The following is a 27,105-nucleotide window of genomic DNA, read 5'->3' on the forward strand; positions in this document are numbered from 1 at the left end:
TTTTTTGGGCTCCGGCGATTCCAGATTCTCTTGATGCAACAGGTCTTCTTCATCGAACGGGTCTTCGACGAGGTGACGTTTTCCAAGCAAGCTGGCACGTCTGCGGGAAAACAGCCGGCATGCGGTTACATGGTTTAAATACAGTTACAGATGTTACAGACATAACTGAAAAGCATGAGCAAACACCTGTTAAATGACTCAGTATTCTTATTGCGTGTGCGTAGTCGTTGACCAGCTTTGATTACAGGGCTAAAGGGAGAATTTTCAGGAATGGATCATGGCCGCGCGATTTTTAATTCCGACACAAAAGGTAATTTTTGAACCACTCTCTATTGCGGGACGATCTTTAAGACAAGGAAACTCAAATTTACTACTGCCGTAACAATTCTGTCATCGCTCTTACAGCTGATTTATGGACCTTTTGCCTTTTATTGATATAAGAGCTGAGGGCTACTTCGCAGATATGTCTAAGCAAATGAGATTCTAAATTTGCCAAAGCGAAGACTCCAATTTAGGCCCATAAAGTTAGATAAGGCACTTTCGAACATGTTATTTTTTTAAATCGACATTTTTGGCTTCTAGTCCCGTAGGCCACCGTAGTCAGATGCTGCCTCCGTCACTACGGGTAGGTGATCTGTGCGGCAATGTATAGCAACCTGTAATCTCGCGGAGGTTTTTGTATTTTGGATAGCCGCGAGTAGTCGGTGCAGCCTCGCGTAGCCACCGCTAGTCTCGGTAGTTTGTATAGTTTTCTGTATTCTCAGGTAGTAAGCGTAGTTCCTTTAGTTTTCGGTAGTCACCGCTTGTCTCGGTAGTTTACGCAGTTTCCTGTACGTCCAAGTAGTCTGCGCAGTTTTCGCTAATTTCCGGTGATTTCGGTAATTACCGGTGTTCTCGGTAGGTTGTGTGGTTGTCCGCATCAACAGGTAGTCTGTGCAGTCCCTGTAGTTTTGGTTGTCACCGATAGTCTCGGTAGTTAGTGTAGTTTTCTGTATTCATATTAGATCTTCGTAGTTTCTGTAGCTTTCGGGAAACGCTTTAATTAGCCTTGTAGCTTTTTTTACCTGCAAAAAGGTTTCTTCAAATTTGTTTTTGTTGCTACAGTATTCCAAGACTTGTTAAAAGTTTAAGCCTGCAAATTAAGCCTGTTTAAGCCATAAAGCCGGTTTAAGCCTTAAAGCCCGCAAAATTTAAGAAAATCGCGAAACCTAACAACTAAAATTTAAAAGATCTAAGAACTTCAGGATTGATACTGTGGGCCCAGAAATTAGTCGTTTAAGAAGTGTGTCATACGACTTCAGTGCGACGAAACAAAACTTCTTCAGTATCTAATTACATAGACTACACGGACTACCGGTAGCTAGCCAAACCAGTGGCTACACAAAACTCGAGCATCTGCGTTAAACTAGGTACATGGACTACTGGTGGCTACACAAACTACAGGATACTAAACAAAACTTTAGGAGATGCGTGGAGCTACCTAGACTACCGGTGGCTAGAGACTACAGAAAACTATCAGATCCATAGCACTTTTTCCGATTTTAAAACGAACTTCAAAAATTTCACAATTCATTTTAAAATTTTGGGAAAATGCTATGAACCTGAAATTGGTTCATTTTTGAGTCTATGACCATGTGCATTTTGCAGCAAAGTTTCAAGAAAATTGGGCAATCACCAGACTTTTGGTACACGACAGTGCAACTTTTAACCCATTTTAGTACGCCATATCTTGGCAACCGGATGCTGGGCGGGCAAACGGTTATCAGAACAATGCATACAAATCATTTGGCTTTGGAACGACGTAAATTAAAGTATTACAAAAACATGATTCAGAGTGCCCAAAAGCGAAAATTTTTAGTGTATGTAAGTAGTTTTAGTGTTTGTTTGACACAATGTACCGGACCATTTCCCTCACAAGCAACGGCTCAGGCTGTGTAACCAATTGCATTGAGGTCTATACATCAGGACATCATCCTGTGCTTGCGGATATTTCATTACAGATACATGGATATTTGACCTATGCAGCAAGTAATCTCTGTTGATGCTTCCACACCAGAACATGCACGCGGCATTCCGTGGTAATAAAAAATACAAAAATATAAATGTAAGCGTAAATTTAAAAAGTTAAGGTTGTAAATTGTAGTACACCGGAACAAACTGTGGTACAAATATCGATCGATCTTGATTCGTCATAATATGCTCCCAAGCCTTGCAACCGGAATGATATTAAATTCTCAGTTGCTCGACGGGATATAACTTGACTTCCGGTTTTCATTTATTCCATTCAAGGAAACTTAAATAATATTTCAGTTGCCCATGGGCCATCCCGCATTTCTCTCGTTGAGTAAGGATGCAACTGTAAACTTAAATACTGACTAATCGACGTGACCAAGCAAAGATGCCATTGACAACAAGAGGCTACGTAGTACGTACGTATGTATACGTATGTATTAGCAGAAGATGAAAACGTGGAACGTCAGTCTGAATAAATTTACGTCTAACGGATCTACGGATCATTACTGCGAACACGATTTTGTGTCTTACAATTCATCAATAGAAAAACTTAATTAATAAATACAAAATATGTTTACTTGCCTACAACTTTCCGCAGCTGCTTCAACCGTATCCGACTCATGCCCCGTCAGACTGAAGCTATCTTCCAAACTTCCGCCTCCAGCCCTGCAGACCATAATGCTCATGTAGATACACTAATAAATTGAAATTATTTCTATTCGGCAGTATCAAATTTCGTTACTGCTGCTCAATTTAACTCTGCTGAATAAAACTCACCCATAAATCAGAACATGATTATTTCAAATTGAAAATTATGATTTTTACGGTGATGAAAGCTTTGTCGCGTTTCAAGTAATTTGTCGCTGATTTGTTTGTTGTTTACTTTTTTTGAATTGAAACGTCTCTTGCTAGCCGTGGCGGCGGCTTGTTTCAAAAACCAGTAAAATAGAGTTCTTTTTAAAAAAAATTGCACAAAATAAAATTCAACAATTTTTAAAGCATACAGAAAATTCCAAAATTTCGAGCACGTTAATTAGTCCGTAATATACACTATGTGAAAACACAAATCATTTTCAATAACAATAAACTTAGATGGTACTGCAAATCTATATTTACTAAATTTTTGATTATATCTAGAGTATTTTACGTTTGTGCGGTCGCTTTAGGACAAATGACCCATAATATTTAAAAATTTTAATTTAAATTTACTCAATGAAACCTTGCCTGCCACTGCTGCTTGTTGCTGGCAGTAAATCGTCAAGTGCGTTTAGTTCGTCACTTCTACGGTTCTCTCCAAACATGTCCTCATCCTGCATCAGAAATCTTCAGTGGATGTTACACAAAAGCGATTGGGTGAAAATGCTTACGGAATCCGTATAAGAGAACATTTCTCCCGAATGGATGATTTTTCCCATATAACGACAACACAGAGTCGCAGACCACAATGCTACTGTTCCATCGAATACGTGATTATCAGATACAATAAGGAAAATAAAACGATTACATTTTATCCCATTTACAGAAGACAGATCATTAAGCACAACGGAAAGGTAACGGGAAGAACTAACAATAATGCGTGCTTGATTTGTAGTAGTGTTTGATGGTCCTGACGTACAGCTGCCTTGTTGAGCGGTACGCTCATGATGCGGCACCGGGTGCTTTGATCTGACACCGCGCTGCGCCTTTTTTGTTTCATTCAGTCTACCGGCGCTTTGATTTTGTTATTGTTCGTTCAAATTTGTTTTGCGCTTGTGCACGAAGAGGAGTATTCTCAAAATTACAATTTCGCGGTGCGGAATACCCTTCCGCTTACCTGGCTATTCATTTATGCAGCAGGGTATTTATTTACGACTGATTGTTTCACACTGACAATTGTGAGTGTAGTACGTACAGAGTACATCAGCGGGCAAGACATCTACTGTAAACTGACTGTCAGGTTTTCTACGTTATGACAGTAATCGTTCTATACGTTGGCTTGTGATCCGTCAAGATGCTGGATATTTCGAGCTAAACTTTACTTCAGAGTTCAGTAAGTAACACCCCCAAGTCTCCCCATATTCCTGATGTACGAACAGCTGCTTTTAGGAAACCTATTACTGCATGGTTGTAATTTCGGTCTACACTGTTTATTCACTTCGTCGCTGTATTTTCCGGGCATGTGCCGTAGCCAGAGTTGCAACTTTCAGCGCTCACAAATAAAGTCACAATTAGACACTAAAAGCCAGAGTTTGTTTGTCGAAGCCGAATGTATGCTAGTCAGAGCCTCAGAGTCAGAGTTTCATTGGTCAGAGTCAGAGTTTGAGTGGTCAGAGTCAGACTTTGGGTGGTCAGAGTCAGAGTGGTCAGAGTCAGAGTGGTCAGAGTTTGAGTGGTCAGAGTCAGAGTTTGAGTGGTCAGAGTCAGAGTCAGAGTCAGAGCTTGAGTGCGGGCCCGTACAAATTTACAAAGAAACAACTTGCAACACTAAGTATACCCTATTTTATAAGAAAACTTACAAAATAGAAAGATCATCTGTCCTGTTAGGATTCCTTGATTAATTTTAAATTTAATTGCTTCTACTCATTGGTTAGCATCAAGAGAAATCCGAATTGTATTGGAGTCGATGGATATTATCAGTCACTTGACCGGAAGCTGTGTCCAGTTTGTGGAACGGACAGACGAAGAAGACTACATTAATATTCAGAAGGGACTGCAGTCAGTATTACATTGCTGATGAAGTGGAATTGTCCGGAGAAGAATTCATGTTTCGTGTTGATTGTAGATGCCTGTCAAACATTGGTCGCACCGGCGGAAAACAAACTGTAACGTATGCAACAGGATGTCTGAAGAATCACGGGGATGTGCAGCACGAACTGATGCACACCATGGGGTTCTTCCATGAGCATTCCCGAGCGGATCGCGACCAGCATGTTATTATCATCTGGGATAACATCGATGAAAGTTAGGTCATACATTTAATAATAAAAGAAAACTCCAAGCAGCAATTTATGACAAGCTCTTCCATTGCCTGCAAATTGCATAATACTCGTATTTTCTATTACTTATATTCGCTTCTCGTTACATATTTCAATTACAACGCTACGGCGCTACCAGTTACTGCTGTTATTAATAGGTGTACACGTCTGACGAATAAAACAATTTTACATCATGCGTACTGCTGCGCAAATGGGGTACGCTGCGTTGTATTGACATTAGAATTTCTTCGTTTTAGGCGACAAAGAGCAGTTCGCCATGCACGAATCTGGGAATACATACGGCCTTCCGTATGACTACGAATCGATCATGCACTACAAGTATAACGCTTTTGCCAAGGACAGTAGTATTCCAACTATCGTGCCGAAAGTCAAGCGAGCTAAAATCGGTCAGAACGAAAATTTAAGCCCGCTGGATGTGGCGAGAATTTATCGACGTTTTCGGTGCCCGGTTCCGACAGCAAATTCGTTCATTGGTGAGCCTCTTTGTATAAAAGTTCTTGTTTTTAATGGTTGTTGAAGAAATTGTTTGCCGTGTGTAAGGAGGACCAAAGAAAACTGATTGCCCTCCAGTGTTGCTGGAAACTAGCGGTAAGAAAATGGTGATAAGAAAGCGGTAAGAAACTAACAATAAGTGACTAACGGTAAGAAATTAGTATTCTCATTGCAAAAAGCTGCCAACTTCAGTTGGCAGCCCACACAAAGTGCAGCACCATCGAACGACCAAGATTGTGTTATTGTAGTGTAAATTCGTGTACAGTAATAGAAGGTGTCATGTAGGTATCATGTATTTTATTTTCTATACATCTAGAGAAAACTACAAGAAGTCGAACATCTTCATTACCATCACGACCGCCGTCGGTTTTTGCGAATTCTGACGAGCCGTTTCCGACATTTTCTACTGCTCCGATGCGGGAGGAGGAATGCCAGGCCCAGATTACATCTAACTGTGAGCCCCCAATCGATTATCGGTCTTGTACAGCATTTAAAGGCTTAGTGATCAGGTGCACCTCCAATTCACCCAGTACGGAGGAAATTGCTGCAATAACCACATCCATGTCCAAATCTCCGCTGCGCCCCATTTGGCTGCTCATGGCCGACGGACCCATACTCACGGCTAAAAATTTTCGAGCCATCCAAAAACAAATTATTGCTTTTGACTTGTCAAGCTGCGAAAATCCACGAGCACTAAGCCGTCTGCCGAATCTGCGGTTTAGTAATCTTCTCGAACTGAATATAGTATCATGCGTAAATCTGGACATCAGGAAGGATGATTTGAGCTTCGCCCGTAAACTGAGCATATTCAGTTTTGGAAGTGTCTCATATCCTCGACGATTCGCACCCTGGAAAAGGACACCTTCACCGATCTGCCCGACTTACGCCTGATTTCATTGGAATACGGATCACAGCTGTATTCTTCGCAACGTGATTATATCGTCAATCTGCACTGTAACTGTGCATATGCGTGGTACCGGCGCTGGTGGCAGGATAACACCAAACTCCTCCGCGAAGCTAAGGCGGGTGATGTGTACACACTTACTGGGTCGTTTAGGAATGCCTTGTTTCGCCGAAGAGACTTGTTTTTGCCGGTTGACTGTGCATCGCCCCCATCCGAATTATTCGCTATTCATTTCGAGCAGGAGGAATACTCGTTGAATGAGCCCGACTGTCCTTAAACAATTCTCATTTTGACAACAGTTTTCCAAAGGTTACGATTACCTCTAAGGCTATAACCATACACGGCAAGGATTGTATTACGCAGCGTTACAAAGGGGCGTTTGTCGTTTGAGAGCAATTTAGTGTTTCGTATCTGTATTCCAATTCCTCATAGTGTAGCTGTAGCAGACTAATTACAAAAGCGAATTGTGAAGTTGACATCCGGGCTGGGAGCATTAAGCTATGTATTAAAATCATTTATTCTATTTCTGCTGATAAAATTGATATTAATTTTGATCTTAACGGCGAAATATGTAATAATTATGTATATCGCTGCTACGACACGTCGCAGACATTTAACCAGCGCAGTTCTGTACAATGCACAATACAGTGCTGTACATATACATCAGTATATGATGTATTACTGTTTCTGCGGAAAGACTACACATCGTTCATCGGTTCATGTGAAACGGTCATTATTGCAATGTGCAATTCGATAATCACAGCCGGTTTTCCGAGTGACGGCTAAAATCCGTTTCATTTTGTGACCAAAATGGAGGTTCATAATTTTGATTAGCCTGTCTGTGATCTGGTTGTCAAAGACCATACCAGTAAACGTATCATACGTTTACGTTATCATACGTTTATACATTACATACGTTACGTATGTAATGTTAACGAAAAGCGGAATACACCCAATACAGATACCGTAATGTCAAATCTGTAATGTCGAAATCATTAATCACGAAATGTATGTAGTACCAAAATCCGAAGAGATCTAGAAGCTGAATAGTGGCTTACACCAACATAATGTGACCTTTAATTACTACACTCTGCTGTGTACTGTATGGTTTTTTCTTACACTTTCCTGTCCACTTTATGGTTTTTACTTGCGCGACTCCATTTTTTAAGGCGACAAAGAACAGTTCGCCATACACGAATCGGGGAATAAATACGGTCTTCCGTACGACTTTGAATCAATCATGCATAATAAATATAACGAGTGTGCCAAGGACAGTAGAATTCCCACCATTGTACAAAAAGCCAATCAAGCCAGAGTCGGCCAGAGCGAAGATTTAAGTCCGTTAGATGTGGCCCGCATCCATCGACGCTTCCGGTGCCCGGTAGCAGCAGCTTATACGCTCTTAGGTTTCTTTTGTTTTTACTGCATATCACGGTATGCAAGCGCGTTCATAAATATTGCTGTATCATTGGTTTATCTTTTTAAGGTGGACTAAAAAAAGCTATTAACGCCCCACAATTTCCGGACAACGACGGTATTTGCAAATGAACGATAATGCGTGAGCTAAACGTTAAGAATTTTTGGGAGCGGGATAGTACTCTGTAGTTAGGAAACGTAACGTGCAGTATTTTTGTGCGATCCCTAACCTAAATGTCATAATCAAGCCGTACAATTCGCAATATCAAAATAAAATCTGAAGATGCTGTACTTTAGTCATCAGTGGCTCAGCGTAAATCTTCGAAATGAATTGAAATTTTATGAAGTACTACACTTTTTTTATACAGAGAAGGTTAATACTGGAAGACGAACCTCAAAATCGTCAGTATGACAGTATCAGCATCAACACCGTCGTCGGGTTATTGCGGATGCTGACGAGCCGTTCCAGATATTTTCCGATGCTCCGGTGCGGGAGGATAAGTGCAGAGCTCCGATTAGTGCTAACTGTCAACCTCCGGACGCTTAGAAATCCTGTACAGAATTTAAAGGGTAATTTGTAATATGCACCTCCAGCTGCAATAACCACTTCCATGTCCAAAAACCGACTACGACCAATCGAGATGCACATGGCCGACGGACCCATACTCACGCCAAAGAATTTACACCCCATTCGAAAACAAGTCATTGCTTTGAGCTTTCAAAATGCCTGAATTCCCGTTCGCTCGGCCGCCTGCCGGGTCTGCGTTTAGCTAACTTGCTGCAACTGAGCGTTGTTGACTGTACCGATCTGGATATTAAGAAAAACGATATCAAATTCTTCGTAAATTGCGCATATTTACTTTTGGAAGTGGGATGTATACTCGGTCGATGCTTCGTGCAGTGGAAATGAACGCCTTCACCAATTTGCCTGATTTACGGATGCTTTCGTTAGAATGCGAGGCCTGGCTGTATCCTCCACCATATGACTACATTCTCAGCTTGCACTGTAACTGTTCGTACGCGTGGTACCGCAGCTGGCAGCAGGATAACACGGACGGTGACGGACCTCCTTAGTCAAACTGCGGCGGGATATGTGTACGCTCTGAACAGGTAGTTTAGGAATACCATGTATCTCCGGAAGAATCTGTAGTTGCCAGTCGACTGCAAATCGCCACCGTCCGGACAGTCTGATATGAATTTTGATCAGGTCATTCAGGTGGAATACTCGGTGAACGTCCATAACTGCCCTTCGTCAACTATCACAGAGTACTAAGGCTTCTTTACTCTCTGTTTGATGTATGACGTATATTGATCAGAAATAAAGGAAGTACAGTACTACAGTTCCTCTCGCACATTATCGGTTCTTACGATTAAGTTAACCACCTGAAAAACTTCGAAATAAATAGGATTTTGCCGCTTATTCTTATTCAAAAATTAACGATTACCCATGTACAGATAAAAGGAAGCATACGGCATATTATTGATTTTGTGTACATAGTAGTAAGTACATAAAATTTTACATATAACATTATAATTATTATGTTACTACAGTAGAGTGTAATATGTATGCTCTACCGACGTACGTAGAACATACATAATACGGTATGTAGAACTGTATTACGTGCGCACGCACGCACAGATACTCGTATCAAGCAATCGGTTTTGAATGCGATCGATTTTTCTGTAGAGAAATCCACTCAAAACTATAAGACCAGCGCAATCTTTCAGCAGATTTATTGACGACAGTTTGCTGGTTGTGGTGATTACGTATTCCATTAGCAATGTAAGCGCGATCTGTGGAACGACAAGTACGTACGGTCTTGCACCAGTAAGCGCCCACTACGCGGATAATTCAGTTATACAGCTGACATGTCAAATTGTAAAAACAAATTTAGAGACAATTTTATATGGGTGCCTAAAAGAGTTATAATGGTGGTTCGCAGTATTAAAATAGATTGTTACGATAATTATAATTTATAAATATTGAAGCAGCTGTAGACGTTGCAGCTTATTCAACTACTGTACTCTCGACTCACGATGTCTCAGTTTTGTATGGTCTTTCCATGCAACACTATACTGACGTCACGAAATTCACTGAGTTCGGCTTTTTAGGCTTAATGAACCGTCTGAACAGCTCGAACCCTTCATTGTGTACTCTAGTAATTGAAATCAGACGGTTCTTTGGAAAGCCAAACTTATTATTTTACTTAAAATACCTAATTGGCTTTTGTTTTAATTTAAATTTTAAATTATTTTTCGGAACTCCTTTCAAAATTGCAAAAATAAAATTCTTTGTTGTCGCCGTGGAAAGAAATTTAAGAAACTGAAAGTCTAGGCTGTGAAATCTGACGGAAAAACTGAACCGTTACTGTTCAACGCGCTTGAAAACCGACCGTTAGCCGTTACTTTGACGGGTATTACAGCCAATCACGCTCATTGGTGGATTTATGTTCACCTGATTCAGCGAATGTTTTGAACCGCGTACAGTGCATGGCTGGCTATACTTTACAAAATCGGGACATATTGAGCCGAGAGTACTGTAAAATAAAAAATAAATTAATGATATTTATTTAAGCTTTATCATACTTACTAGTTAGTACTAACAACAGTTAGAGAGAATATGACCGCTAGTAATGCCTAAATTATTTCACAATAGCCAAAATGCGTGTAAATGTACATATCGTTCGTCGAGCACAGTTAACTTCTTTAACACCGTCGTATCGGCATCGGCATGGATGCTTTCGTCCGCCGGAAAGGTGTCGCTGCATCAAAAAGATAAGTACCGTGTGGGCGATAATCCCTTTATATAAGGGGCGAAAGTAAACGCGTTCCACCGCTCCCCTGTAACGGGGGATTCCTGTCTTATGTATTAGTATGTATGAGTATGTGCTGGTTGTCCCGCCTCTTGTGTTTCCTGTTCCTGTACGAGCGGTTCAGTATATATAGCGTTGTATTTCCTGTGGTATCCTCAGTCGTTGGGTTAGCAATATTTCGAGCAGTATCAGCCGGTTCCGTTGCCCGTTATACTTGGAGTCGCATACCGAGAACGAAATTTTTTTCAAGTCGACAGTTTCAGTGCCCTTTAACTTTTACCACCGCTACCCCTCCGCCTCCCTGTTGAACAGTGCCCTTTAGCCTTTACCACCGCTACCCCTCCGCCTCCCTGTTTCGACAGGTAAGTCCTTATGTATCACGTCCAATTTTTTTTCCCAGAAAGAACAGTTTTAACTGTTACCGATGCTAATACTATTTTCGAATTCCGTAACGCACCATTTTTCAAGTAATTTAATTAACGATCGTATAGTCAACTTTCCGCAGTTAGCAGGCTGTTTGCAATAATTAATAAGTACTAATTACCAGCAAGTCAATATCATGGCTTTAGACCCGCAAGCACTGCAGAATATTCTTAACACCGTTAATGCCGCTTCCGCTCAGCAGAATGCAGCTTTACAGCAAAGCCTACAGAATAACGCTACTGCACATCAGAATTTATTGAATTTTTTGAATAACCAGAATGCCGCTGCAGTTACCCGTACAACATCTCTCGAAATGGGTGATTTGCCGAAGTTTGGTGGTTTTTCTTACGAAGACGCTCAGGACTTTTTAACACAGTTTGAGACGATGGCCGTTGCTAATAACTTCACACCAGCTGACAGAACCCGACATTTTGCGCTCTGTTTGCGGAATAACGCTCTTCGCTGGTATACCGCAGAACCAGCAGGTATCACATGGCCAGACCTCCGATCTCAATTTTCAACAGCTTTCGGAAAAACTCGTTTTGAACTTGATCTTATGAATGAAGGTTGTCGTACATTAGCATTTACAGATCCTCGTACTTTTGTCCATCGTGTTCTTGATTACCTAGAAGCCAGTAATCCCGCAGCTACCGAAGCAGAAAAAACAGTTCGTCTCTTCGAAGCCTTGCCCCTTGAATTTAAACCGGCATTCGTGACTAACAGCCCCAGAACCGTAGCCGATTTTTTCAATCGTTTACGTGATGTGTCCGTTAAACAACAATACAAGTTCGCAATGCAGAATCAAAATTCGTCATATCAGGCGTTCAATAATGTTGCAGATCAGTCAAATCTTTTGTCGCTATACAGTCAACCGACAGCGCCCAGCTCTAATCAGATAGAGATTGTCGCTCATAACCTCATGAAAGGTTTGGATGAAAGACTGAAGCATCTTGCTGAACAAATAAAGTGTTTACAGGAAAATAACGAATTAGAGGGCAGTTACGATCTTTCTCAGAATTACTTGACGCGTAATGCGAACCGGTCAACCCTTCGACTCACAGATGCGCCAGGCCAGGTTAATGGATGTTCTAATTGCGGTAACTATGATCATCTATCGTACGCTTGCCCGTTTGGAGGTGGCCACTCTACGCAGGCACAGTATGCACAGGCAGAACAAGATTCTGAAGATCGTTATCCGATGTCATTCGGTGTAGCACAGCATCCGCCAACGACGCAGCAACTGGCTCTTAACACACCCGGTAAATGACCATCTCAGGCGCAACAGTTTAGGTCTGCAGAATCTCAGGACACCGGTAGTGCACAGTCGGCGTATTCGAGATGGCAGATTTAACTTTTCTTGTCTAATTGTCGTTCGTTCGTGTGAATTTGTTTTCGTTTCGTAGACTTACGTGCTCTTGAAACTTTTGTTCGTATTTCAATATTGCGTTTTATATTAGTGATGCCTGCCCGTTGATTTTGAAGGCTGCAGCAGTATTTATTGTTATTGAGGAGAGGGCAGATGAGTGAGGAAATTTTTGAGGTTGACAGCGCTGATTCGCTGAATATTTGTTTGATTTGTTTGATGATGGCCAGATGTGAAAAGCCTCGCGATGGTAACGGTAATCGTTAATGTCAATGTCATGTGCAGAAATGGATTTTGGGATATATTTAAACTGTTATCGCATATGTGCAGTATCGCTTAAATCTTATTTATCATTAATTTCCGCCGCTGGTTCGGCTAATGACACAAAATGCCAGATGTTGTTGTCTCCTATTTGCGCAGTAAGAGATCGTTAATGTTAACATAATTTATGAAATTTTCGACAAAATTGTTAAATCCAGATGTACCATCGCTTAAAGCTAAAAATAAAATCCGATTCTTGGATTTCAGCAAAAATACGATCACTACTTCTAATATCAGCGCGCACAACACACGACGGCATACTTATCACAAAAACATAAATATTATTATTCAAAATTCCCATTTACTGGTACGGTTACGTTATAGTACGGCAATATGCGCATTGATGTTGGGTAAGAGACAATTATAATTGTTTGCATCGACTGCAAAGAAAATAATTGATAAGTTCGATTTTAAAGTTGTGCAAAGTGTATGGTAACAATATTTCGCGCATTAATTTAAATAATAATCCATCGAACAGAAGCCGCAGCTTGGTCACCCTTGTATACCACGGCAGCTCAAGTAAGTATTTGTGCTGAATTGATTAACGCTAATCACGTAAAATGAAATTGAAGATCGACAACAATTTATGAAAAAGGGCTTTGCACGAGCATCAACCTATTTATATTCGCTCATATACGGGTGCGTGCTATAAACGCCCACCCTTGTTTTGTCGCGTGGTAATCTTATGCTAGATCATATAGACGGGCCACAGCTATAAACGCTTGCCCTTGTCCGTGCCCTCTGTCTCTATTGTAATCGTGTCGTCATCCAGGTGCGCCTATAAACGGTCCCTGTTGGTTCAATTCTCTCCAATTAAGCCCTAAACATCTGACGGTTTCAATGAGCAAATGCTAAAAAAGTCATCTAATTTTGGAAACATTTGCCTTATGCACAACAGCGAATAATTTCTGGCAACTTTGTGTTACCCCGGTCGAGCTCGCCTGCTGGTAGTCTACCATCATCGCTGCTGCACAGTGCTTCTAAAGGTAAGTATTTTGTTTATTTTGAAACGTAAAAGCTGTCTAACAAAAAATTTTATATTTCGTGCGCATATCGCGGTGCTGGAAAGATGGGCGCCCCTCCCATAGTACGGGTATAATAGAGTTTTTGTTCTGAAGTCATGCGTTGCGTGAGGGTATTTCGCTGATATTGGTTTGAACTTAACTTTGACTCTGCGAATGATTTCTTTAAAGCCACAATTTAATCGTCGACGTGCTTTTTAACGTTTTCTGTACTTGTATCGTTAATGTATAAATCACAGTGTAAAAGCAAAAATCATTCTCAGTAACGGAAGTCAAACAATTCTAACAGAGTTTTGCCAGATCCGAAACAATCGCAGCATCCGTTTTAAAAATAAACTATTTATTCCTTATCAAATTTCTCCAAAATTCGAAAAACAAAATACTTATTTTCGAACATAAGTGCACCCACTGAGTACACTACTCTTTGTACAGATTCACATAATTATGGCGCCTATCCTTAGCTCACTGTTTAAGCCTCACAGAAAATTTCAAAGTCCTCTCATTCCCATCATTTTCTCCGCGTCACCGATATTAGGCGACTAAAATTCCCAGCTTTCTCCCTCCGACTCCCTCCTCTCTTTCGCTTTCTCCCCGCTCTATCTTTTATCTTGTCTCGCTCTCACCGCTTCTCACGTATCCAATCATACCCCTCGCATCACTTCATACAAACAGACAGCACCTAGTTGAGTACAGATTTCTAACAAGCAGCTAGACCAACTGCGCTTCAACTCGGCTGACCAGTTTGTCTGATTCTCTCTTGCTCTCACCATCCTGTCTGCTTTGCTGATTCTCACAACTCATCACTCGGATTCATTCCCATTGTAATGCGCTCGCTTTACGCAGTATTGCTCTCGTGCGTTTGTCTTTCTCCCTTTCCCATCCGCATTGTCTCATCTTGTTCCAGTCATTGTACATTCATGAGTCATCGCCACATTATCTAGCCATACAATGTCATACACTTCATTGAGTAACATTATAAGTACATAACTACATTTTGTAAAAGTTTGGCGAGGATTTTTTTAAAGTTTGCGTTTCTGGATTCGTGTTATTTGAATATTCAGTTTTGTATTTGCGGCAATTTTCAACAATAAATCCTTAAATTAAATTCGCGCGTTAATTCAAAATTACAAACAAAAAGGTGTAAACATAAGTAGGGTTGCGTCAATGTGTGTGCAAGTTTTTCAGAACCAGAAGTATGTAACGGTTTGCTACTGTTGTACCGCCGTCATGGACATCGATATTACACTTCCTTTCCCAAGACCAGCATGAACCCGGATGTCGCATATCTGTGTGGACTAAGTGGTCATTCTTCAGCGTTGGATGGATTGACTTTACCAGACGGATACAACAATTAACGTCCTACGTGGAACGCTTCGGATGTTACCTGCCATATTTAATTCTAATTTTGCTAATAATGTTTTCGCACTAAATCTACGTTTGTACTCCCAAAAAACTCTGAGCGTGATTTCTCTAATGTTTTTGCACACATTGATTCTCTTTTGTATATGTTTTTGTTTGTTTTTTCCTGAAAACATTCTGTTTTCAGTCTGGTAAGAGGGGAGTGTAACGGGGGATTCCTGTCTTATGTATTAGTATGTATGAGTATGTGCTGGTTGTCCCGCCTCTTGTGTTTCCTGTTCCTGTACGAGCGGTTCAGTATATATAGCGTTGTATTTCCTGTGGTATCCTCAGTCGTTGGGTTAGCAATATTTCGAGCAGTATCAGCCGGTTCCGTTGCCCGTTATACCCCTGTACTGCTGCCGTCACCCGCCTGGAGTGTGACGTTACGGCAATACATATGGTTAAATCTGGCGCGGTACGTAAGCGCCATGTTCAGCCACAACGTCAAACTCCAGTCGGGTGACGGCAGCAGTACAGGGGAACGGTGGAACACGTTTACTTTTGCCCCCTATACAAATTAAATGTGTATAAAGTCTCTGCAGTCTGCACACCTGGAATCACTGGAAAACATTAGTCGTCTAAGAGCGAAAAAGCCGTCAAAATCCTCTAGAGGATTTTTACTGCTTTCTCTGCCGCTTGCGATGACGGTGTACGTACAATCGCGCGTATTCTGAAATCTGAGAGTACCATTACATTCAACGTCACCGTTCTACCTTTCATGACGGTAATCTGGATTATTAAAATGTGTAGGCGACGCTGGGTAAGGCGAGCATCGCCAACGTTGTCTTACTGGCCGCAGTACCATTCTCTTCTCCCGAGATTGTGATGTAGCAGATAACCTTTAAAGTTCTTTACATTAACACAGTCAATGCAAGCAAGAACTTTTGAATATACTGTATATCAAATGTGGGTATTGTCAACCATATTTTGTGTTCAGTTTGCTAGCCGAAATCTCCGACTGTGTTTAGTTCGGGTAGGAAAGTGGCTTATGAATCTGAGGACAGCGTTGCGGGGAAACTGTTTCCGGAAGCCGTGCGGTCTTCGGATTAAGCAGTCGACTGACAAAGGTCCGGATGGCTTACGCAAACAATCGTTAAAAGTTTTGATGATGCCGAACGAAAATTAGTCTCAGGCAAAGCCATGGAGGTCAACGGCGATCGTTCGCACTTTAACCCGTTGGACGACTTGCGTGTCAAACGCACTTATAATTTCGCGAAAGATGACTTCATTTCGTTCGTCACGGAGAACTCATTGCCCTAATTATTACTGCTGACTGAACCTGGACTAAACTTAACCCACTTTATCTCTGGAGAACTCGAAAGCTATCTGATGATCTTCATGGGCAACGATGACGACACTATTAAGCACCATTTATAGCGTCAAAGAATTTCCTGAAGACTACAAAAACCAGCTTCTGTCTGTCTTGATCAACACGGAGAGAAAAACTCCACAATAACAAAATTCTTTGGCCTCCAGAATTCAAAAAATTCTGGATTTTGCATTTTCTTTTATTTTCCCTACCATCTGCTTTTTCTCGGCCGATCGGTCTGAAATACATGATCAGGAGACGCTTAAGATGTTCCTGTAAGACTATCTGACTGGCAAGCTATCTTTTCTACCTTAACGATCCTCCCAACACCCAAGTATCGAAGGCGGTAGATGTCGCACGCAGAAATGCCACAAAGACACCGCCTGATGGTGGCATTAATTTAACGAGCGTGGTCGCTCAGACCTCTCCCTCTGCGCTTGCCGATACCTATACCAACAATAATTATTCCAAGTACGGAACTAGCGCCTGGAATCATCATTGTCTTCATGGTCAGTTGGTCATCATTACTGGGGAAGTACACCGCTCCAGACTAGCACCATAAGACCGGAGCGAAGGCAGAAAACGGTTATGGGCACCGGTTCGAGCTATGTACAGATACTAAGATCATCCAGAAAGTCAAATAAGAAACCAAACAGCAAAAACAGCCCTGCTACGCCAAGTTGGGACACTTTAGAAAACAAATTATAAGATATTATTTTTTGCCGTCTTCTGTCGTTTTTTTGCACTTTTCTAGTATAACTTTTTGTTGTGCATCTGGCAATATTAAAATCGGAATCTTTTGGCACGTCGGTTGGGAGACAGGGGCAAATTAAGGGCATGGGGTAGGGTCATCATCGGACCGCTTATATCGGCAATTCTCGTAAAATCCCCAGGCAATGTTTTTGCGTGAACTTTTTTGAAATACTTTCAGTGACCAACAAGGTGTCTGAGACGGGTTAACAAAAGAGTCTTACGCGATTAATGCGCTAGATGAGCTCGAAGAAAGGTATATCACCCATAGACTTGTATCTTAAAAGGTACCTCCCGAAGAATGTGGTTGCCTAGCGCGCTGATCACTTTAGGGGAGATGTTAGGAAAGGACCATTAGTAAATCGCAATATCACTTGGATCTTTTCAATTTTCCAGAATTTTTAAACTTCTGTTGATTAAACATGGTGATGTTTTAGTAAGCAATGCGCTTTTTTGGAAAAAAGTGAAAGTCAAACTTTTGCACCCGTTTCCGGCGTTGTAGCTTTTTGAATATAAACATAATTTAAAAAGTTGTTATTGATCAAAATCAATCATAAAAAAATTACAGAAGACTTTTATACAACAACGATCGTACAGGAGAAATTTTTGTTACTGTCCCAACTTGGCGTAGCAGGGCTGTAATTTTTGGATTTTAAAAAATGTTGCATCCCCTTTCGGGTTCAAAAAGCCGACACGTAGCTTAAAATGAATAAGAAACCTAAGAAACCTAAGAAACCTAAGAAACCTAAGAAACAACATAGCATCCTTTGTTAAATAATCCCTTTTTTACTTCTTCAATAAATTAGTATTTTGCAATAACCATTATTACCATTAAATCTTTAAGCATTATTGATCCGTGACCGACGTTACAGAAAGCCCCTTTTCATTGAACATAGAGGATCTTCGCATTGCGTCGGTCGACAAAGGTACTTTGGCCATCAAAGGTTCAGTATCTGTAGAAGCCTTTTAAATGAAATGAAATTTTATGGATTACTGTCCTGTTTTCATTTATGAAAAGTTTTACTGGTAGACGAACGCCTACCCATCTAATGAAAGGCGTACGAACATCATCGCCATTATTAGTATCAACATTGTTGTTGGTTATTTTTAGATGCTGACGAGCCGTTTCCGACACTTTCCGAGAAAGAAGAATGCAAAGCTCAGATCACAGCTAACTATCAACCTCCGGACGCTTATACTAGATTTTGTACAGAGTTTAAAGGATTGTTTATAATATGTACCTCCACACCTCCAAGCACCCATGAAATTACTACAATGACCACTTCCATGCCCAAATCTCCGCTGCGACCAATCGAGATGCACATGGCTGACGGTCCCATCACAGCAAAGAATTTTCAACCCATTCAAAAACAAATTATTGCTTTTGAGCTTTTGAAATGCCTTAAATGCTTGCAATCAATCAGCCTTTTGCAGGTCTGCGATTTACGAACTTAATGATCTGGATAATAAGAAAAATGATTTTAGACTCTAACATAAAATGCGCATATTTACTTTTGGAAATGCGGTATATGCGTGATCGAAGCTTGGTACTATTACATTGGAAAAACCCGCTTTCACCGATTTGCCTGATTTTCTGGTGATTTCATACGAGGCATGGCTGTATTCTGTACGTTATCGATTTGCATTTTTTAACTGCACGTACGCGTGGCACCGGCGCTGGCGGCAGCCGGCAGGATAACACGGAGCTGCTCAGCGGTTATGTGACCGCACTGAACTGGTCCTTTAGGAATGCCGTTAATCTCCGGAAGAACTTGTTTTTCCCGGTTGACTTTAAATCGCCCCAATTCAGGCCGTCTGTTGTTGATTTTGAGCAGTCGGAATACTCATTCAATGAACCTAACTGTCTTCAATCGATTCTTCTGCTTTGCTTTAACAAAAGTCACGGATATCTCTAACGGTTGCAATTACGTACATCCAGCATCAAAAAAGTACAGTGTGTCTGTAGATAATATCACATGGCATGCTTATACTATTCAGCGCCGGAAATTTACACGGCATTAATCTTGCAGAATGTTGAAATTTTACTACAAAACCGCGCAGTGCTGTGATTGAATGTCATGCTTGGAGGGTGTCACAATAATTGCTAATACGGAATACAAGATTGGCGAGCATCATAAAATATACTAACCAGTGCTTAACTTCCATAAATACTGTACTTGTAGTGCGTAGTAAGTAAAGCTTCCAGTTTTCCCTGATTTTGAAAGACCTTGCCTGAAAATATAATCAGTGAAACCAGGCTGGGCCAAAATTTTGGCAAGATCCTCCGCGCACAAACCACTAGGCTAGTGGTATGTGCGCTAGTGGCACTAGCTGAGCTAACAGAGCACGAATGGGTATGCCCCTTTATCGGAATCCAAAATGTGTAAAGACGGAGCGCTTACGGAGTAAGACAAGACGTTTTTTTTAAACCGGTTGTCATTAGACGCGGTATCCACATTTTGCCAGCGGATATGCAGGTTAGCACGGGTTACACATACTGCTCATAAAAAATTTTTATTTAATCGCTTTCTAAGGCGCAAAGCAGCTTGTTTCTGTTGGTACGTGGCACGCATGCAGTTTTTGCTACTTAGAAGTGTAGCTATGTCTGCTTTCGCTGGTATTTTTTGCACGTTATGCGGACTCGTGTTTTGTTCACTTGCATCTACAATCAACCTACCGACAAGTAAGCTATAAAAAAATTTTCCGGCAATATCGTCAAAACCATCGTACTGGATACATCTTGATCTTGTTGCAGACTGGCGGGATTTTATCGATCCCGAAATACTGGCCAAAGGCAACGACGACAGTCTTTACGACAGCGACCTGCTGGAAGGCGATATAACTGGGCTCGAAGCTCTGCAGGTACCAGCACAAAATTCACTTAATAACTACTTGAAGGCTTGTACAATAATTTCTAGAAAATTTTAAGTACCTACTTGGAATTATAATTACCGACATACCGTGATTTTCTGATTGGCAGGTGGCGCATGGAGCTGCCAATTCGATTGATAAGGCTGATTCGTTCTGGCCTAACAACACCATCCCGTACACATTTACAAAGAAACGATTTGCAACACTGAGTAAAACGTTTTACTTCATTTTGCCGAAAGTTACAGAAAAAGGAAAAACGCGTTCGTGCTGTTTCATTGCATAATTCTTTCCAACACATCTCGTTTTAGCAACAAGAGAAATTCGAATTGTGCTGGAGTCGATGGATGTTATCAGCCATTTAACCGGGAACTGTGTTCGGTTCGTAGAGCGAACAGACGAAGAAGACTACATTAATTTTCAGAAAGGATTGCAGTATGTATTGCTATTGTATTTCGATCAAGTGAGGCTCTCACGGAAGAATTCATGCTTCGGGTATTGATTGCAGATGCATGTCAAATATTGGTCGAACCGGCGGTAAACAAACAGTGACATATGCAACAGGATGCCTAAAGAATCACGGTGACGTACAGCACGAACTCATGCACACCATGGGATTCTTCCATGAGCATTCCCGAGCGGATCGCGACCAGTATGTCACTATCATTTGGGATAACATCGACGAAAGTAAGATTGTTGGTTTAGTAATAATTCGACGTTGCCAGCAAAGCAGACACTCGGCTGCATTAACTCATGTTTTCTGTGTCTTCTTATACTGTAATATTTTCTTATGTTACTACTGATTACTGTATAATTGATGCACTGATACACCGATTGGTATTAACTACAGTCATTCGTGGTTTTAAGGCGACAAAGAGCAGTTCGCCAAACACGAATCGGGGAATACATTCGGAATCCCGTACGACTATGAATCGATCATGCACTACAAGTATAATGCCTTCGCGAAAGACAGCAGCCTTCCGACGATCGTTCCGAAAATCAAACGCTCAAGATTGGTCAGAACGTAAACCTGAGTCCGTTTGATTTGGCCCGAATTCATCGGCGCTTCCGCTGTGCAATAGCGGCAGCTAGCACTTTCCTACGCGGCCATGGCAGTATTTTATTAGAAGGTCAGAAAAACGCCAAGAATGGCGTTAGTTTTGACTTAAGGCAAACAGCGCAAAATGACTGAAACGCCATACGTACTCGTATGCGTCGAGACTTTTATTGTCACTGTCAATGCAGGTATCGTAAAGTATAGAATGATTTGCATTTATAAATGTTTCTCTTTTATCATTGATAACAACATAGCCTGTATATTATTATAAAAACAAAAAATTGCCAGCTGTCTGCTGTATTATATTTAAACACTTGTGTACGGTATTTTTAATGCAAACTGCATACGATCAAAAACGTTTCACAACTATTACTGATTTCACATCGTTGTTTTTGCGTGCTACGTACAGAGAAAATCAAAATATTTTGGTGTCATGGTTAGCGGTATTTGATTTTATTTTTAAACTGCATAACACTGGATAAGCATACACAGCAGCAGCGTACATTAGATACGCTTAATTATGATGTCATAAACCTCTCCCTGATTATGTGAACTTTATGGAGTACACTACACAGTTTACAATTTTTTACATAAACTGATAGCTGATTTGTGCACATGAGTAGATTGTTTAGCTGATTTGTGCACGGCTTGCTTTTTATACAACTGTATCATTAGTAATTAGTACTGTCTAGCTTACACAGTTACATGTACTTTGTTCTTTGCTGTTACCGAATGTTTATCTTTGTAAGGAGGACCAAAAAAAAGTACCGGTGCTACAAAGTTACCGGAAACAACTAAAGAGCCAGAATCACAGGAAACTACAACAGAACTTTCGGAAACGACTAACGCGCCAGAGCAGTTCTCGGAAACGACACCAGAACTTTCGGAAACGACTAACGCGCCAGAGCAGTTCTCGGAAACGACACCAGAACTTCCGGAAACGACTAACGCGCCAGAAGAGTTACCGAAAACTACCGAGCTTTCGGAAATAACTAATGCGGCAGAGGTTTTACCGGAAACTACTAACATGCCAGAGTTGCAGCTGGAAACTACTAGCGTACCAGAAGTACCGAAAGCTGACGGTAGTTTCATTGAAAACTAATGTTTTGGTTAAACATTGACAATTTTTTTTAACACGAGACGGTAGCTAGTGCGTCGTAAAAGCAAGTATTCGCTCTTTGAGGAAAATTCAAGACACGTTCTTTTCGAGCGATTAATATAAACAAAGCTTAAAAGTGAATATGAGTACTATAGAGTGGATCATTAGACTCTGGAATCTAACTTACGATAACAAGTTAGCATTATGGCCGATTCGATAGGAATTTTACTTACCAGGTCACTATTTTCGCCTCCAAATTCAAAAAAATTTCTTTTTTTGTGAAAAGGTAGTAAACTAGCGTGGTATGATTAAAAACTATTTTCATCTGCAAAGGTCAAATGGGCGTGGCCAAACAGAAATTTAATTAACACAAAAGTTAGAAATTGTATTACCAGTGTATGTATTATAGACTCATAATGTGTCATGTACTTATGAACTATGACATTGTCGTACTAGCTGATCTATGAGTATACGGTGCGCCCAGGTCACCAATCCGCTTGTTTATCAGATGTTCAGTTGCAGTAACTTACTAACACTATGAATGTACCGTGCGCTATATAAGAACTTTGCCTGCATAACGTTGAACAACACAACTGACACCAGTGTGTACGACGCTTCTTGTTTCTGTTCCCGTGACTATAGTAATCTCATAATATAAATTCTAACAACAAAGTACATATACTATTAGAATGTAGCATTAATTGCATTTATACCGCAATATCGTTTTTGCGGGCAATATACGTCCCGTAGATCCTTCCAAAGCCGATCGAGCATCAGTGTGTGTACTGTCAGCGCGCGTCCGGTGACCATCGCAGCAAAATTACGAATTTGAAATTTCAGAAATTCAACAACTTCCCTAATTTTAAGCTGCTTGTACGTCCATATGCCGAGGAGCTATTAAAAAGCATTTAGGTAAAAGATTTTTAAAAATGTATGATGCAGCAATTCCCAGGCAAGATGGGACTACCGGAAGCATTTTTTGGAGCTATGTGTTGCTTGACACCTGGAAGGGCCACCGGCTGGTCCAGTGGACACAAAATTAATATACTGATATTATGGTAAATGCCAGTACTGCATAATAATGGTATGCAATATTATGTACTTATTTAATTTATGTTAGACCACGCCAAACTGAACTTTGCAGACAAAATATTTTTTAAGCGTACCACGGTAGTCTACTACCTTTTTACAAAAAACGAAATTTTTTTGAATTTGGAGGCGGAAATAGTGCCCTGGTTAGGAGAAACCTGGTTTTACTCTACCAGAGGACGAAGATCTTCACTAGCGTTAATTTTTTCAGATGCTGATGAGCCGTTTCCGACATTTTCCAATATTCCATTGGGGAGCGATGAATGCCAGGCTCAGTCTACAACGAACTGTAAACCGGATTTTAGCTTTTTCAACATCGATTTGAAAACATGTAAATATAGAGGGTTAGTGATAAAATGCACCTCTATACCACCAAGCGCGTCTGAAATAGCTGGAATTACCGCATCTATGTCTCAACCTCCGCTTCGACCAATTGAACTGTTTATTGCGGACGGCCCAGTTCTCACACCAAAAAATTTTGGGCTCATCCAAAAACAAGTTGTCATTTTTTATTTAACAAAATGCGAGAACTCCCGATCACTTGGCCGCCTACCGAAGCTGCGGTTTACCAACTTGCTGGAACTGAGCCTATCAGAGTGCAGCGATCTGGACATTAGAAAGGATGATTTGAGATTCTCTCGTAAGTTACGCATATTAACTTTGGGATCCGGATTCTATCCGTCAACGATTCGTACGCTGGAAAAGGACACCTTCACCAATTTACCAGACTTACGCTTAATTTCTCTGGAATACCAGTCAGAGCTGTATCACGGGCAGCGCGACCACATAATCAGATTGCACTGTGACTGTGCGTATGCATGGTATCGGCGCTGGTGGCAAGATAACACTGAACTCCTGCGCGAAGCGAATTCGGGTGATATATACTTACTGAGTGGGTCGTTTATGAATAATCTGTACCGTCGGAAGGACGTGTATTTACCGGTTGACTGCAGCTCACCCCCATCCGGACTGTCGGGTATCCGTTTTGAGCAGGAGGAGTACTCGGTGAATGAACCGGACTGTCCTTGATTCTGACTTCATCAAAAATCACTATTATTTCTAATTATATACACATGGTAATAACTCCATGTGGGTAATGTTAAAAATGCGCATTATTTGTCCGGGCTGCCTTTAATTAAGTCTGACTCTATAAGTCACTAACATTTTATACTATATATACATGGTAGTGACTCCATGTGGGTAATGTTACAGATGCGCATTATTTGTCAGTTACAAGTATTTTATGATATTTTCTAGGGTTCTGATGTCACCAAACTTATTACCGGAGCGAAAAATGCTGCTGCGAGGACCACTGCTGCCCAAGCAATTAAAAAACTATTATTTACGGTCTTTTAGCTAACCATTTTTACCACAACACACCAGAACATATTATGCACATAACCGCAGTTATCTTACCGCGTTGATTCCATTTAGTACGCACTGGCCACATTTACGCACCTGATTTAGGAGTGCTTTAATGTAAGAAACCTTAAATCAAAATATATTTCCAGTAATTTTGGTTCCCACAGCGGAATATGCCACGGCTACAACATGTCAGAGGTCATTACCAAAATTAACGAAGTCATGTAAAAGTACAACAGCCCATACCGCACGACAATAAATTTGGTGTTCGATCATTCGATTGTGAGACGTTCATTATAAAAATGGCAAGTCAGTACTACAAATACAACAACCACACCAAGTTCTGTTGCTGCCCCTAATATGGCTGCTGTACGGAAACAGTAAAGGTTTAAGTACTGTATTTAAGTAGTCTCCGACTACGATGTACAAACTTTGAGTTATACGTGGCTTAGAAAAGCTTTACAGAGTCTGAGCAAATACCGTTTACCAGAAGAGCTGAATTATACTGTACCCAGGTATCGGCAGCATCCTCTGCAAAAATTTCACTGAAACCGCTTATCGAGAACACGAGTGGTTTTGCGCCTTTACGTTAGTTCAGAACTAACAATAACAGTCACAAGAACGTTCAAATTGCAGGAAACGTTTTGTTTCCAAAGAGAAACCGGTTGTCATCACGCATCGAGTCCACAAATTGCCAGCTGATATTCAGTGAATACGAGTCGAGCACGTATTCCGCTCACAAGATATTTTCTAAGTTAATCTTTTTTTAAGGAGCAGAGCTGCTATAATTGCTGCTGGTACGGGACGCGTATGAAACTGAGTGGTGTACAGCTCTATGCTTGCTTTCCCTGTGTATGCTTTCGCTGTTGCTTTTTTATGATATCGGAACTCTTGGTTTTCACATTAGCTTCTACAACAAATCTCCCAACGAGTAAGTTAGTTACATTATAACCCAAAGTCTCGGTAATGTTTTCATTTTTCAAGACCTTGTTGAGCAGACTGGCGAGATTTCATCGATCCCGATATTCTGGCCAAAGGCAGCGACGCTAGTCTTTACGACAGCGACCTACTGGAAGGCGACAGCACCGGACTCGAGGCTGTGGAGGCATCACAGAAGAACCTAAAAGTAACCATCTCGACAGTGTTATCCAACGATTTAAACCCTTCTCATTTGTTGCATTATCATAACGCTTCCTATTTCTGATTGCAGTTGTCACATGGAGCGGCTAATGCGATCGACAAGGCTGACTCGTTTTGGCCAAACAACACCATCCCGTACCAATTTACAAAGAAACAACTTGCAACATTAAGTATACCTTTATTTTATAAGAAAATTTGCAAAATAAAAAGATCATCTACCCTGTTAGAATTCCATATTCACCCGGTGATCTTAAATTAATTACTTCTGTTCATTGGTTAGCATCACAGGAAATTGGAATTCTATTGGAGTCGATTGATATTATCAGTCACTTGACCGGAAACTGTGTCCAGTTTGTGGAACGGACTGACGAAGAAGACATTAATATTCAGAAGGGACTGCAAATCAGCATTTCATTGATGCCGAAGTTGAATGGTTCGAAAAAGAATAATTTATGATTGTAGATGCATGTCAAACATTGGTCGAACCGGTGGAAAACAGACCGTGACGTAGCGACAGGATGTCTGAAGAATCAAAGAAATGTCCAGCACGAACTGATGCACACCATGGGATTCTTCCATGAGCATTCCCGAGCGGATCGCGACCAGCATGTCATCATCATCTGGGATAACGTCGATGAAAGTTAGGTCCTACATTTAATAATAAAAGAAAATTCGGGGGAACAATTTATGGCCTGCTCTACCTTTGCCTGCATAATATTTTCGATTACGTACAGAGGGTGATTTTGCAATATGCTTCCACTTTCTTTATGATTTTATTGCCATCCTCTCCGTGCATATGTTATTCTTAGAGCCGTTAAATTTGAAAGCCCTTTCTCTTAGCGTTCATAACAAATTAATTTTAGAATACGGTGGGATTTTGCAAACCGACAAGGGTCGCGCACTGTAACATTTCGCGCAACACTGTAACTGTATGCGCACTGTATGCGCAACACTGTAACATTTCGCAAAACGTTTTCCTATGCTTTCCATTAAAAATTTGCTAAAAAATCGTCATCAATTCATAATCTATGGATGCCAGGTTTAGTGAACTGTTACATTATGTGGCCCTTCAGAAAACACCTGGCTTTGTGAGATTCTAGGCACTGGCACGCTGTGTTAGCTTCGTAAACTGGAAGACAGCCATTTTGACTGTTCCCCTTGCGTTCCTCCCCGTGCTGCAAATCCAGATTGCTTACCGGTTTGTCCGAACTACGCGTGATTTCATTGGAATACAAGGCTTGGCGGTATACTTCGCCACATGACTACGTTATCAGCCTGCATTGCAATT

General features: G+C 40.9%; 2 protein-coding genes across 3 annotated transcripts in view; both read left to right on the forward strand.

The window, feature by feature from the left end:
- LOC129582237 (zinc metalloproteinase nas-6-like) overlaps nt 1-27,105 on the forward strand; it is a 57,356-nt gene that overhangs the window by 25,920 nt on the left and 4,331 nt on the right. The window lies entirely within an intron of this gene.
- On the forward strand, nt 19,742-24,703 carry LOC129582238 (astacin-like metalloendopeptidase). Of its 2 annotated transcripts, XR_008689605.1 has the most exons (9): nt 19,742-19,885; nt 19,958-20,064; nt 20,183-20,282; nt 20,382-20,505; nt 20,579-20,757; nt 20,938-21,200; nt 21,877-22,209; nt 23,527-24,391; nt 24,573-24,703. XR_008689605.1 is itself a non-coding variant. In XM_055473709.1 (8 exons), the coding sequence occupies exons 1-6, from the start codon at nt 19,774-19,776 to the stop codon at nt 21,096-21,098; spliced, it is 783 nt and encodes a 260-aa protein (XP_055329684.1). In that variant the 5' UTR covers nt 19,742-19,773; the 3' UTR covers nt 21,099-21,200; nt 21,877-22,209; nt 23,527-24,565. The 2 variants fall into 2 exon arrangements, 1 of the variants encoding a protein (XP_055329684.1); XM_055473709.1 differs by lacking the exon at nt 24,573-24,703 and having other exon boundaries at nt 23,527-24,565.

The sequence above is a fragment of the Paramacrobiotus metropolitanus genome, unplaced genomic scaffold (genome assembly GCF_019649055.1).
Source record: "Paramacrobiotus metropolitanus isolate TYO unplaced genomic scaffold, Prichtersi_v1.0 Parri_scaffold0000007, whole genome shotgun sequence".
Classification (NCBI taxonomy): domain Eukaryota; kingdom Metazoa; phylum Tardigrada; class Eutardigrada; order Parachela; family Macrobiotidae; genus Paramacrobiotus; species Paramacrobiotus metropolitanus.

Excerpts from the sequence above, each read along its gene's own strand:
- LOC129582238 (XM_055473709.1), top strand. The coding sequence starts at position 19,774 with ATGCAGTTTTTGCTACTTAGAAGTGTAGCTATGTCTGCTTTCGCTGGT. Across the intron at positions 20,065-20,182 it reads CTGGGCTCGAAGCTCTGCAG|GTGGCGCATGGAGCTGCCAA; the intron begins GTACCAGCACAA and ends TCTGATTGGCAG. Across the intron at positions 20,283-20,381 it reads GAAACGATTTGCAACACTGA|CAACAAGAGAAATTCGAATT; the intron begins GTAAAACGTTTT and ends ATCTCGTTTTAG.